Source organism: Papio anubis, chromosome 5 (assembly GCF_008728515.1).
Source record: "Papio anubis isolate 15944 chromosome 5, Panubis1.0, whole genome shotgun sequence".
Lineage (NCBI taxonomy): Eukaryota > Metazoa > Chordata > Mammalia > Primates > Cercopithecidae > Papio > Papio anubis.
The window spans coordinates 141,099,582-141,114,352 of NC_044980.1; the positions used below are offsets into that span (position 1 = coordinate 141,099,582).

General features: G+C 35.5%; 1 protein-coding gene and 1 long non-coding RNA gene across 3 annotated transcripts in view; one reads left to right on the forward strand and one right to left on the reverse strand.

Annotated features, from left to right (window-relative positions):
• LOC110743544 overlaps positions 1-14,771 on the reverse strand; it is a 90,356-nt gene that overhangs the window by 26,246 nt on the left and 49,339 nt on the right. For both annotated transcript variants that reach the window (XR_004183851.1, XR_004183850.1), the window contains exons 3-5: positions 12,594-12,726; positions 9,887-10,094; positions 7,076-7,299 (exon numbers count right to left, since the gene is read on the reverse strand). This is a non-coding gene — a long non-coding RNA (uncharacterized LOC110743544). The remainder of the gene's footprint in view (positions 1-7,075; positions 7,300-9,886; positions 10,095-12,593; positions 12,727-14,771) is intronic.
• Positions 2,265-5,756, forward strand: SPINK7 (serine peptidase inhibitor Kazal type 7). The gene is made up of 4 exons (XM_003900326.5): positions 2,265-2,386; positions 3,204-3,229; positions 3,943-4,067; positions 5,475-5,756. Exons 1-4 carry the CDS (start codon positions 2,326-2,328, stop codon positions 5,518-5,520), a joined length of 258 nt encoding a protein of 85 aa, XP_003900375.1. The 5' UTR covers positions 2,265-2,325; the 3' UTR covers positions 5,521-5,756.

A 14,771-nucleotide genomic window follows, 5' to 3' on the forward strand; every position in this document is an offset into this window, starting at 1 on the left:
TCAACCTTTCCTCTTTCTTCTTCTCCTTAGTCTACTCAAGATGAGGACAACAAAGATGAAAACTTTATGATGATCCATTTCCACTTAATTAATGTAAATATATTTTCTCTTCCTTACAATTTTCTTAGTAACATTTTCTTTTTTCTAGCTTACTTTGTTGTAGGAATATTATATACATGTAACATACAAAATATGTGTTCATTAACTGTTTATGTTATTAATAAGGTCAACAGTAGGCTATTAATAGCTAAATTGTTGAGAAATCAAAAATTGTATGTTAATTTTTCAACTGTGGTGGTGTCAGCACCCCTGGACCCCATGTTGTTCAAGAGTCAACTGTATAATGTGTGTGTGAGAGAGTGTGTGTGTGTCTGTAAAATCTAATTTAACACTTAAAACAACCTATGAAGTAAATATTGTTTTTGTCATAAAGATGAAGACACTAAAGTATCAGATGTTAACCTAAATACTAAAAGACACACAGTCAACATTTTTTTGGAAGAAAGATTCTAAATGAGATCTACTCAATGCCCATGCTCTTAACTACTAGATTACATTGACTCCCAAACAGGTATAGGAGTAAAATATTATGAGATTGTGCAATATCATTTATTATTCACTTAATATATTATGTAGTTGCTAGTTTTAGAATGTACTAAAATAAATCTGCCAAGCAGTAAACTAGTGAGACAGTCTACTGCCTTCCCCCAGGTCTTCATACATACGTCCTTAAACTCAATAGCCAAACTGCAGCTATTTGGACACTTTTGCATGGACAATTCAGTTTACAATCTAATGTCAGCAACTCATAGCATTAACTCTTGGTTTGTCAATAATAATAACAATCACAATATTATTATTAAATGCACTACGCTTTAGAGCAGACTTTTATGTATATAATTAGGTGAACTCTATTGTGGCTAACAAGAGGCTCTATAGGACTTGGATGAAACTCAGTCTCTGGGATGATCTCTGCTGTTTGTCAACTATTCTAGTTCTTCATCTGACCTTCAGGTCAGGGAAAAAGTCAGGACAAGGTAAGACAGTGTATTAGTCTGTTTTCAAGCTGCTGATAAAGAAATGCCCAAGACTGGGTAATTTATAAAGAAAAAGAGGTTTAATGGGCTCACAGTTCCACATGGCTGGAGAGGCCTCACAATCATGGCAGAAAGTGAATGGCATGTCTTACCTGGCAGCAGGCAAGAGAGAATGAGGGTCAAGTGCAAGGGGAAACCCCTTATAAAATCATCAGATCTCGTGAGACTATTCACTTCCATGAGAACAGTATGGGGGAAACTACCTCCATGACTCAATTATCTCCCACCAGGTCCCTCCTACAACATATGGGAATTATGGGAGCTACAATTCAAGATGGGATTTGGTTGGAGACACAGCTAAACCATATCAGATTGATTGCACTCACTCCATACATCACAAAGCATGTGACGGCCACAAGACCATGAGGGGAAGTGACAGTAGTATTGCTCTGGGCTGGAAGTTTTAATTGCTAAAACGAGAACTCCTTGAGAATTCATCTTCACTTCACCTTGACTACAGTATTCCAAATAGTGATGACTCTGTCCACTTGGCATCCACAGTGAAGGCAATGTAGCATGATCAGCTGACTACCATACAAGTGTAGCTTGAGTAAAAAGCAAAGTTTTGTTTTAATTAACAGAAATCTTGTGGCTACATGTTATCACAACATAACCAAGCCTTCTGGATTGATAAAAGCTCACAGCATATAATGACTTATCCAAGATTATACAGGTAGAAAATATCAGAAGTAATATGTTAGTGCTTTTCTCCATACTTCATAAATGCTAATGTCAGTGTTCCTTCCATTCGGTCCCAGTTTGCTTCATTGGTTCATTGCCTCAAAAATAAACAATATTTCCCCAGGTGCCAAGATATAAACATAGGTGTAATCAGTCTAATCTGAGTTTAATAGATTCCAGTTTTGTAAAATAAAGGAGGTTTGAGATTTTCACTTATTTCATAACTAAGCCAAGAAGCTCATACTTAGTCTCTTCTAGTACATGAAGTTTAGAATTCTTAACAGTCCCACCTTTGGGAAAGATAGAAAATACTTCTTACCTCAAATAATCAAATCATTGGTCAGATAAGAAGTAGCAATTCAGTAACAAGGACTGTAACACAGCCCAGGGTGTGGCACCGTGCTTTGAGATCCTCTGGATGACCTCACAGGAAAGGTGGAGGAACCAAGCCTTGCATATATATAAACATGACCCCTTTCCTGGGCTATGGTCGATGCAGCTGTAGTGACAATCTCAGAGCAGCTTCTGCACCACAGCCATTTCCAGCATGAAGATCACTGGGGGTCTCCTTCTGCTCTGCACAGTGTTCTATTTCTGTAGCAGCTCAGGTAAGTTAAGGTCAGACGATGCCCTATACAGCCATTAAGCTTGTTTTCACAAATAATCCCTCCTGGGATGTGAGCATCTCAGAAACATCTGGTTGTAAGAATTTAAAGTGTACTGGTTTGTAATAGGATCTTATGCTCCATCTGGAGTTTGAGAGACTTGAGTCCAATGTCTTTCAAGGATTCTTATTTGCATCCATAGAACAAAAATCATCTAATTTCTCCATAAGTCTTCCATTTCATATGTTCATATGGACACTGGAAGTTGTCAGTGTTATTAGATATACTATTTCTTAGTGCAAAGATACAGAAAAACTTGGATGTCTTCCTAAATCAGTTTGGAGGGATTAAAACAAAACACAAGTCTCAAAAAGCCAAGGGTCAACAATCAGACTTTTATACTTTGAAAAATTATTTAGTGTTTCCAATCCCATAAAGACATTCCACTGCATTTCTTTATGTCAATTGGGAAGGAAAGGATAGCAGAAATGATCCTTCAGGCTCTTAGGAGTGATTATTTGAATACTTCTTATTACTACCTGACTTTGGCCATTATCAAAAACACTATGAGGTTCAGAAAACATCCTGTGATCAACAAAGAGAGGAAATTTTGATAATTTTCTTGCCTAAACCAAGGGTTAACCTAACCCACTGGTCATTCAACTTCCTCAGCAAACAACTAGGATTTTGCATAAGGGTGGAGAGTGTGCTGAATCTCATTGCTAAAGGAAATGTAGAGTCATTATATAGGATGAAACTTAATTAATGAGATTTAAAGTTCGCTTTATTTTTAACATTTTCATCTGTATCTCTTTTTCAGAAGCTGCTAGTCTGTCTTCAAAAAAAGTAAGTATGTTGAATAACATTTTAATGTCAATAACTATTGACTGTCATTTAGTCAACATATATGTAGGATAAATTCAGTATGTTTCGGGGGATTTGAGAAGGGGGCAAACACATGTGGAGAAATGGTATCTGCTCTCCAGAAGGCAATTGAAGAAATATGGCATACATATAAACAACCATATTTTAAAAATGTTTTTTAAAAATTCCAGAGTTAAAGGAGGGAGAATTGCCTTCCAGCTGAAAGGTTGGCAATGTTTTCATAAAAGGCATCACGCGTAAAAGGCAGGGAAAAAGTACCTTGATAAATTGCACAGACTCTGGGTTCAAATACTAACTCTACTACTTACCAGCATTTATCTTCAAAAAGTTATCTCTATTTCTAAGCTTTAATTTCCACATTTGTAAAGAGAGGTAATAGTAGAATTTGCTCTAGTTGTTCTGAAGATTAAACAAGAAAATTCACGTAAGATTTAAGTTTGATGCCTAGCCCAGAAACGCCCAGCAATTGTTAACTGAGTGTAGTAGAAAAAAATAGAATACCAATAGTGCTAGTATTTGTAATAGTGATAACACTAGTACTTACAGAAGTGGCCAAGCAACATCTGATTATCTGAGCTGGGACTTCCAGCCCTTGTAGTATATCTAATAGTGGACAGAGTAGCCTAGCTTGCGGTCTTGGAGAAAAACAGGACATTTGCTTGTGTATGACATAGGTGGACTGCAGCATTTACAAGAAGTATCCAGTGGTGGCCATCCCCTGTCCCATCACATACCTGCCAGTTTGTGGTTCTGACTACATCACCTATGGGAATGAATGTCACCTGTGTACTGAGAGCCTGTGAGTACCTCATAAGAAGAAAATGAGATCTGGAGCCAGTGCTCTCTACTACAAACCTTTCTACTTTCCAGGATCCAGCTTACATCTCTATAAGCTGTAATTTATAATTATCCCCACCCAGAACAGCAGGTGGGGAAAAAAAACTGACTGTTTCACAATCAGACAGGGTAGAGTCACCTGCTCTGACAGCTTGGACTGGTTCCATCCCATCACAGAACCTCCAATTCCTGTCTGTCAATTGTGAGAATCCAGTAAGACGGTGAATTCTCAAACTGCTGTCCCCAGAGCACAGAGGTTCTATAGAGGCAAGTCAGGAGTCGCTATTAGGGTTAAAGGGACCATTTGGGGTAGTTTACAACATAAAGTTCAGCTTGGACTATTTTAAGCAGTGGAGTGCCATATATCATGATTGAAGAAAGGGCCCTGAACTCCCCATCCCCCCCAAAATAATTGAAAACTACTATACTATCTGACTTCTAAGATACTTAACAGTCTTAGTGCAGCTTGATTCTTAGATAAAGTGTGCCTAGAGGTTCATCTTCAAATTCTTGGAGGCTCCATATATCTGTAGCTTTAAGGGGGAATAAGCCTACAAAAATGATTGTTTTTCCTTTATCTAAAATAAGGGATGCAAGCTGTCAGGATTTGGACCAGAATACCATGGACATGTTTTGTTTAGGTATTGTGTTTGGCCCACAAAATGTTTTTGCAGAAATGTAGCTAGGCAGATGTCACTTCTTTGGTACAAGACATGCAAATTGCACTTAACTCTCTCATACCAAGTCCACTGTGATCATTGTTAACTCTTTTAGGCCACTGGATTTTGGACACCTAGATCTTGCATTTTCATCTTTGTGATTATCTTAACAAGTGAGAATAACAAGCCCTGAGCCCAAAAGGACATATTTATGTATTTATTCCTGTTTGGGAGGTTTTATTTCACAAAAGGGAAAATTCTGTAACATAGGCAGACTGGGAAACTAGCCCTTGGCATGGAAACTAGCTGTTTTCAAGGGACACTGAAGGGAAACATGGTGAAAGTCCTCCTCACTAATGCAGGATCCAGCTTCGTCAAAGGCCTTGCTGACCAGGAAAAGCTGAGAGACAGGCCCTCTCAATTTGCTTTGTCAGAGTACTCTTTCTTTGTTGTTTTAAGACACTTGGTGGTCAGCGGGGCTCTGGAATCAGAGGAGGTAGCAGAGGGGTGGAATGATCACTGGAGTAGAGAAATTCTGCTTCTTTCTCTGTCAGAACATGCTTTGGCAAGGTCATTCATTTTCTGAGACTCAGTTTCCTTATCTGTAAAATGAGGTTCTGCCTCATAATCTCTATAGTTCCTTTCAGTTCTAACATTACATAAAATTTCCTCTCGTGCTAATGAATCTTGTGAACTGTGTCTTCCCTTAGGAAAAGTAATGGAAGAGTTCAGTTTCTTCACGATGGAAGTTGCTAAATTCTCCATGGACATGGAGAGAAAGGAATGCTATCCTCCTCATCATCTTCATCATCTCCAGGCTCTGACTGAGTTTCTTTCAGTTTTACTGATGTTCTGGGTGGGGGACAGAGCCACATTCAGAGTAATCTGGATTGAAAGGAGATAGTTTCTGTGCTACCCCTACAAACGCATGCCTCACTGACAGACTAGCATTTTTTAAAAAAACATGTCAATAAAAAATAATCTCCCAGAAAGTTTATCTTTGCTTCTGTTTGTGTTTGTTTCTTAGATCGCGGTATAAAATAACACAATTATAAAAGAAAATTGAAAAACATACGAGTCTTGTTGTTTAGGAAAAACTTTTATACAAAGAATCCCAATCAGCTTCCAAGAAACACATGCACACCACATACACACACACACACACACACACACACACACAAAAGATACACAGACATGCACACACACAAATGCCAGTGAACACCACACCTTCTCCTGGAGTCTTTATCCACTAGAGACAAGTCTATGTACCATACTGTTGCTTCACATTGGTCTCTTTTTTTAAAAAGATCCTTAAAAGAGAACCTCTCTTATTCCAAGAAGTCATTTCTAGAAGAGAAGTTTTTCTTCCTATTCCTTTCCAGAAACATACCACAATTTCTCACAGGCCAGCTCTTCTAGAGTACTGATGGGAAAGTCACTGCTTCAAGAGGAAGCATGTCCATTGTTGCAGAGATCTGATTGTTGAGATGTTCTACTTGTCTAGAATTGAAGACTACATTCATGAGGCTATCAACCATCAGCGCCAGTGAGCATATATAAAAAAGAAGTTCACCCTTTTTGCCAATTAACAGATTTTTCATTATTTAAAAATGAATATTCTGTCTCCATTGAAATTTATTTTCTCCAGGATAAAAATCTCTGGTTAATTCAACCCTTTTTGCTCAAGTGTTATTTCCCTTATAATATTTCTATCCTGGACCATACTCCTTGGATCTGTTACAATTAGGCATTGTCCATCTTAAAATATGTCAGTATGTTGTCCAAAAATAGACTAATCAGCACAATTTTTTTTGTCTGACAGATACAGAGAAATTAGAACTACTACCTCTCTACTAAACCTTCCCTTCTACTAATGCAGCTGAATGAACTAAGGATCATGTTTATAATATAGAAACATCATTAGAATAAAATCTGATGTATTTGTAAATACCAGGCTTGCTGCACAAGGATAATGAAGAATGAACTAAAATAAAGATGCCAGGACTCCACCCTACAAATTATCATTCAAGAGAACTGAAGAAAGCACCAAACAATCTAATTTTTTTAATTGGTATACATTCAGAATTAGAAAATTCTGAGATAGACATCTGACCCAGCTCAACACAAGAGGGTCCCGGATGAAAGCAACATCACTACTACATGAGATTAATAGGAAATACGTCTTAGAGAAGGTGAAATTTGATTTGAGCCCAGCGTGGCAGAACTGTGGTTATTCACCACAGTCCTTCCTGGCAAGTGAGAATGGAACCCAACCTCTACTTCTCTTACTAATTGGCTCATAATAACTCACCCTCTCCCAGCAGCCTCTGTGCAGATCCATGTAAACAGGTCTATTTGGACGAGAATTTAGCCAAAACATTCACTCAACACAGTATCCACAGCAAAGAAACAACCTTCTCGAAATTGTTGGTCACATCCTGCTTGTCCTCATTCTGGTGTTTTGGTTTTCCTCTGGTAAGCGTCTGGTTATTCATGAGCACTCCCTCTCTGTCATCCATGAAGTCTAGGACCAAACTTAGGGGAAAAAATGGTGAGTGCTAAATCACATCACAGAATTGTCTGATGGAAAATGGAAAATGGTTCTCATATTGACTACAAATGTTTAAAACCTCTTGTCTGCAAATAATTTTAAAGAGCAAATTTTGATCTTTATCCTTTACACTGTTTTCTTTTTTTTAGATATTCTTAGTGATACCAAACATAAGTTTAGTTTGAGTCTGTATATTATTCATCAAGTTTTGTAAAAATTGTTTTAAAGTTATTGCATTCATTTAAATTTCTAAATCTTGTTTTCAAACAGAATTTTATCGTTTTAAAACATTTTTCATGAGAATTTCTTAATTTTATTCTCTGTGATAGGACGGACTGCTGCTATTTTCCTTTTTCTTTTCTTTTTTTTTTTCTTTCTTTCTTTTTTTTTTTTTTTTTAACAAACAAGGGAAATTAAGTTAGAAAGCACAGGTGGGGACCTAGGATTAAATGCCATATATTCTAATTCCAAGTCCAAGTCCAATTCTCTTTTCATTATGCCACCCTGATTTTCAACATCAGTATGGTATCACTGACTTAAAATCTAGGAAAAATAAGCTATAACTAAAGTAGCTTTACACATTATGTCTAACATATGACCTGTACAAGCAAAAATCAGTTTTGAGAAAGAATCAATGAAGCTGAGATCTCCCCAAGTCATTACTTACCCACAAAGAAAAGCATTAATTGTTTCCCAATGAATAAATAATTGCAGGAAATAGTTTGCAGTGATCAATTTGTATAAGTTAAAATAAAGATATTTTATATTGAGTATTTCCTCACAATGACCTTATGCTACTCAAAAGCCCTAGCAATTTTTTTTGTCTAACTTTCAAATAATCTAAGATAATAATGGCTAACACTTGTTTTACACTAGAACTTGTGAAATTCGTTTTATGTTTGTTATTTCATTTATTTCTCTCAATTATACTATGAGAAATTTCCTGTTATCCACTGAGATTTGGCAAGGGTAAAGAATTTAAGAAAACCACAAAGTTAGTTAGCATTTTTGCCTTGATGATTTGATTTTATACCCCATATGTTTAATCACTATAGTCTACAGCATGTGTACATGAAAGCTTGCAGGTAAATTGTAATAGATGTATTGATATGACACAGGTATACTCTGTGATACATACATTGATCATGGCACAGGTATACTCTGACACTGGGAGCTCATCTTTACCCCTGTGTGTGGTGCACTTAGAAAGACTTATGTCAACTCCTGCCAACTGTACATGAAGATCAGGTGAAGATATCAATGGAACCCTGATACAGAATGTGCACAAAATATACACCTTTACTTTAATAATTCCTCATTGTCAGGAATGGAAGAGAGCCAGTCAACAGCCTCATTTTATGGATGGAAACACTGAGCTCCAAAAGCTGAAAATGCTTCATTGCTTATGTGGAAGACTAAGACAAGAACCTAGGTCTGCTTACTCCCAATCAATCCAGGGACCAAATACTACAGAGTTTTATCCACTATATCTTATGATCCCTGGAAATCAAATTCCTTCTACTATGATATGAACTAGTACATATATCTATAAAGCACTTTATAGTTTACAAAACACTTACATAGCCCAGTTGTAGGACTGGGCTCTACTGGCAGACAGGTCTACTGGCTCAGGGTCTACATAACGTTTGTTCTGCAGACTTACATAAGAAAGCTAAGGAGATATCTCGCTTCATAGGAGACCTGGGCAGGCTTAGTGCTGCGATCAATATGACATCCAAAGCAGACACCAGACTGTTGATATAGCTGATCTTTTTCTTCCAGCATTTATCAAAACTCACGACTTTAAAAGTATCCCCAATCTTTCTGAAATTGAAGTCTAGATTTTGTCTACAACGGATACATTTCCAGAATCCTTTCAATATTTATAAATGAATTTAAAAATAGTTATTGCTGTTCAAATTTTAAAACCCACCTATAAGCAAAATATAGAAGATACAATTATGGAATACAGAACAGAACATGCATATTTTTAATGTATGAAATATAAAAGTAAAAATAGAGGTGAAAAATCGCTAGACAAAAATGCTGATTAAGTGAAGTGTATGGAGACAGATGAAGTACTTATTGGGATATGAGATACTGTCTAAAGATGATGACATAGAAATAGTGACTAAAGTACATTACTTTAGGTTATAAAGTTTACAAGCAGAATTTTAAGAAGTCATGATATGCCTATCAAAAATTGGGAAGGATGAAAAGGAAATGTAAATTAATACTTTTTCCCTCCATAGATGGGAGTCAACAAATTATTAATTTTAGCTCGTGAGGCAATAGATGTATATTATTAAGAATTATAATGGCAACAATCTAAAAACATTTTAAATTCAAATTAGTTCCCACTGAAGTGTGATGCTGATGATAAAAGACTGGTTTTTTATTATAAACTCTTTAATGTCAATGGAATTTATAAGTATTTCTTACAATGACATATATTAACTTTATTAACTTTCTTTCCTTCTTTATTCTTAGAAAGAGTAAATCATTCCCACATGGGAAGCTGCTAACTTACTGTAATATTAATGTGAAGTAAATTTGTTTTTAAAATTTTACCTTTTGAAGTTTAGGCATTGGAGAAGAAGTGATTTCATTGAGATTTGTCTCTCTGTGTGATCATTAGCATCTGCATCTTTATGGTCTTTATGACTCCTTCTCATCATTGTTTTCATTATAAAACTCCACCAAGCAGCTCAGGAGAACACAATAAACCCAGAAAACTCATGGGCTTAACCCAACCTGAACATTTACAAGGTATGTGGCTCTGCAAAAGTAATTTAACGTGTATTTAAAGTATTTCTTTCCTTACTTATAAAATAAAGAGAATAATCACTCCTAATTAGACATGTATACTGTGAGAGTCAGATGAGATAATGCATGCAAACACGCTTTGTAAACTATAATGTCCTACAAAAATCTAAAGAAACAATTATGATCTGAAAGCCCATCCTTCTCCAATATTTACTAAGGCCTAAAAACATAAATCACTTTCTTTGCAACATGCATTGCATGTTAAAGAAATACAACCAGCAATTTTTCAAGTTTTTTTCCCCTTGCTTGAAAAACGAAAACATTTCTATTCATTAGAAATTGATATTAGAAAGTGAAAAGGAGACTGTATAACTTGGAACACACAAAGATTATACACATTCATTTATATAGTTTGTCCCATTAAAACATGGCCTATTGAACTCCATAGTATGGGTTTGCAACATAAAATGAGATATTTACATAATCTCAAAGAATCTCCTCATAAAATGTTTATTAATTATGAAAGAAAAGAGTAACTTTATAGTAGAAAAATCATTCAGACACTGCCCTTACTCAAGTGATCAAAGTTAACATCATTAATGATAGGCAAATCAACATCATATATACTGGCTGAAAAGATACAATATGCAGAACACAGAATAACGTTTGGATTTCTCTGACAAAAACGCACAACCTCAATATAATCGTTACGAGATATCAAACTCAAATTCAGAAACATTCTACAAAATCACGTGGGTCTACAACGTCTGAAACCAAGAAAGCACTGTTCCAATGTTATGCCTTGAAGACGATTGAAGAACATGACAATGCATGATCCTGAATGGGTATTATTATTATTATTAATGGGAAATAATTCACAAAGCACAAAATTCATGGCTTTTTTGTACTCTCAGAGAGAGAGAGAGTCAAAATTCATGTTTTTAAAGTATGTATTTCAGTAGTTTCTGATCTGTTAGCAAAACTGTGCAATCATCACCACTACCTAACTCCAGGGCATTTCACCACACCGAAAAGAAACTATTCCTTTAGCAGTAACTCTTATCTACCCCCTGCTATCCTCCCAATCCCTGGGAACCACTAATCTAATTTCTGTCTGTGGATTTGCTATTCTTGACATTATACATAAATAAAATCATGCAATATATAAATAAAACCATAAAATATGCTTTTCGTGTCTGGCTTCTTATACTTAGCATTAAGTTTTCAAGGTTAACCCATGTTATGGTATGTATCAGTACTTCATTCCTTTATACAGCTGAAATACATTCCATTGCATGGATATATGACGTTCAATCATTCATAAATTGATGAATAGTTGGGTTGTTTCCAATTTGGGGTTTTATAAATAAAACTGCTACGTACATTCATGTACAAGTTTTGTGTGGACATGTTTTCAATAATCTTGAATAAATACCTAAGAGTAGAATTGCTAGTAACTCTATGTTTACCTTTTTGGGGAGCTACCAAACTATTTTTCAAAGCAGCTTCACTATTTTACATTTTCATTTACATTTACACCAGCGATGTATAATGGTTCCAATTTCTCTACCTATTCACCAACATGTCACCTTTTTTATCTTAACCATCCTAATGGATGGGGAGTGATAACTGATGTTGATTTTCATGTCTCTAATAACTGTTAATGGTCTTTTCATGTGCTTATTAACCTTTTGCATTTCTCTGGAGAAATGTCTATTCAAATCCTTTGCTCATTTTTAATCAGATTGCCTTTTTATTATTGAACTGTAATTTTTTTTATATATTCTAGATACCAGTGTCTCATCAGATACATGATTTGCAAATATTTTCTCTCATTCTGTGAGCTGTCCTTTGAGGCACAAAATCAATTTTCATAATGTCCAATTTACCCATTATATTTTTTGTTCTTGTACTTTTAGCGTCATATCTAAGAAATCATTGCCTATTCAAAGGTTACAAGATTTACACTTTGGTTTTTTTCTAAAAGTTCTTTTGTTTTTAGATTTTACATGTAAGTCTCTGATCCATTTTCTGTTACTTTTTATATGTGGCATCCTATGTTATTTTGCATGTGGATATTCAGTTGTCCCAGCCTGAATTTTTGAAAAGATTATTCTCCAAAGAATTGTCTTAGCACCCTTGTCGAAAATCAAATTGCCATATATCAAAAATATACAAGGAACTCAAACAATTCAGTAACAACAACAAAAAAAACAATTAAAATTGGGCAAAGGACCTGAATAAACACTTCTTGAATGAAGACATACAAATGGTCAACAGACAAATGAAAAAATGCTCAACATCTCTAATTATTAGAGAAATGTGAATTAAAGCCACAATAATATATCATTTTGCACCTGTTAGATTGGCTAGCATCAAAAAGATGAAAGATAACAAGTGTTGGTGAGAACGTGAGAAAAAGGAATATGTACACTGTTGGTAGGACTGTGAATTAGTACAGTCATTCTGGAAAATGATATAAAAGTTTCTCAAAAACTAAAAATTGAATTACCATGTTATCCAGCAATCCCACTTCTGGGTATACATCCAAAGAAATTGAAATCAGTAGTCAACGAGATGTTGGCATTTCCATGTTCATTGCAGCATTATTTACAATAGCCGAGATAGGGAAATAACCAAAGTGCCTATCAACAGAGGAATGAATTTTTACAATGTGATATACACAATGGAATATTATTCAGCCTTAAAAGAAGGATATCCTGTCATTTGTGACAACATGGATGAAACTAGAAGATACTATGCTAGGTGCAATAAACCAAGCACAGAAAAACAAATACTACATGATCTTACTTATATGTGGAATCTAAAAGAGTCAGACTCATAGTAGGAGAGAGTAGAATGGTGGTTACCAGAAGCTATGGGTCGGGAAGTGGAGAGGGAAAGGGAAGACATTGGTCAAAGCGTGCAAAGTTTCAATTAGAGAAGAGGAGTCTGTTTTGGTGATCTATTGCACAGCATAATGAGTACAGTTAATAATAACATATTCTATATTTCAATATAGTTAAAAAAGTGGATTTTAAATTTTCTCCAAAAAATGATAAGTATTTGAAGTGACTGATATGTTAATTAACCAGATTTGATCATTCCACAATGTATACATGCATCGAAACATCACATTGTACTCCATAAATGTATACAATTATTATTTGCCAATTAAAAATAAAATAAAACTATATTTCAAAAATCAATTCATCATAAAAGCAAGAGTTTATTTTTGGACTATCCTTATGTCTCTATTATACTGTTTTGATTACTATAGCTTTGTAGTAAATTTTAATACTGGAAAATGTGAGTTTCTTTCTCAGAAAGGCAACTGAGATTTTGATAGGGATTATGTTGAATCTGTAGATCAATTTGAGGAATATGGCCATTATAACAATAGTACATCTTACTCTTTGGGGTCAGTTTTCTATAAAGGCATTGACGGCAAATGGCACAGATGGCAAAATTTGAATGTGGCCTTAAGGCAAAGAATACATGTGAAGTTCTTTGGTCTATTCTTGCAATAGTATATTCAAAAGAAAAAGTTATAAACTTAAAAATGTGTTCTTCCTGACTGTTGTGTAAAGTGGGTACTAGTAACATGATAAATCTGTTCCTATGAAGGAGGTCAACCTCTAAAAGAGCAACCTCAAGTCACTTCAGAAAGTTAAATGCCAAAGAGAATGTGAGGGGATTTGCCACACAGGCTGAGTTGTTCAGTAAATTCTCAAGTAAACCATGAGGCTGTGCTCACTTATCCCATTCCCAACACACACTTATTACAAATTAAGTTGTTTAATCTGAAACCTTAGAAATGTGATTTAACCTGAGACTCATTTACCTTCTGTAAAATGGAAATAAATAGTGATACCAATAGGTTTTTCTAGGATCTGTGCTAGATAAGCATTCACGACAGATAAAGTGGGGGACATTTGGAAGATTATAATAGGAAAAGGGGTGCAAAAGCAGTAGTACGTAATGGTAACGCAAGTTCACCAGGCTTTTTGAAATATTTCTCAAGAACAATGTATCAGTGTTAAACAGGCTTCCTCCCTCTTTTTCAGTATCTGTAATTTTATTGGACTCTCCTCAGAAAATACCATGGACTATTCTAAAGTTCCACTAAAGTGAAGAGCTGGACTCACCATACAGGGAAAAGTGGGACTGACAATGAGGCTGCTACATAAGTCACATTAACTTGGATTTTTCTACTTGCTCTCTGAGATGCTCCCTGACAAGTCAGTGAGTAAAGGTCATCTCTCAGTGTCAAGGAATTATACCCAATTCAAGTCCGAAATGGGACATTAGAGACCATCTTTACCTCACCTGGGAAACTTACACAGTAATTTTTTTTTTAAATTTAAAGAGGAGTCTTAAATCAGGTTTACAAATAAGGAGTTGGTAGCATTTAAAAGTTTTTCATATTTTGCCTCATAATGACAAAAACTTTATCACAGCCCAGATCCTGAAATTTGGGAACTTCTCATCTGGACTAGTGATCTTCCCATTACTCCAAGTAACCAAGAGGACTCCCTGAGCATGATCCAGGGGCCATTGTGGAAAGAGGGGTACAAAGAAACCAGGTTGCCACATTCCCACACTCCCACTTCATCTAACAGCGCACTTCTTTCATCTGTTTAATACGCCATGTTTTTACATAGCATTTTCCAACTCTACTGATGCAGGA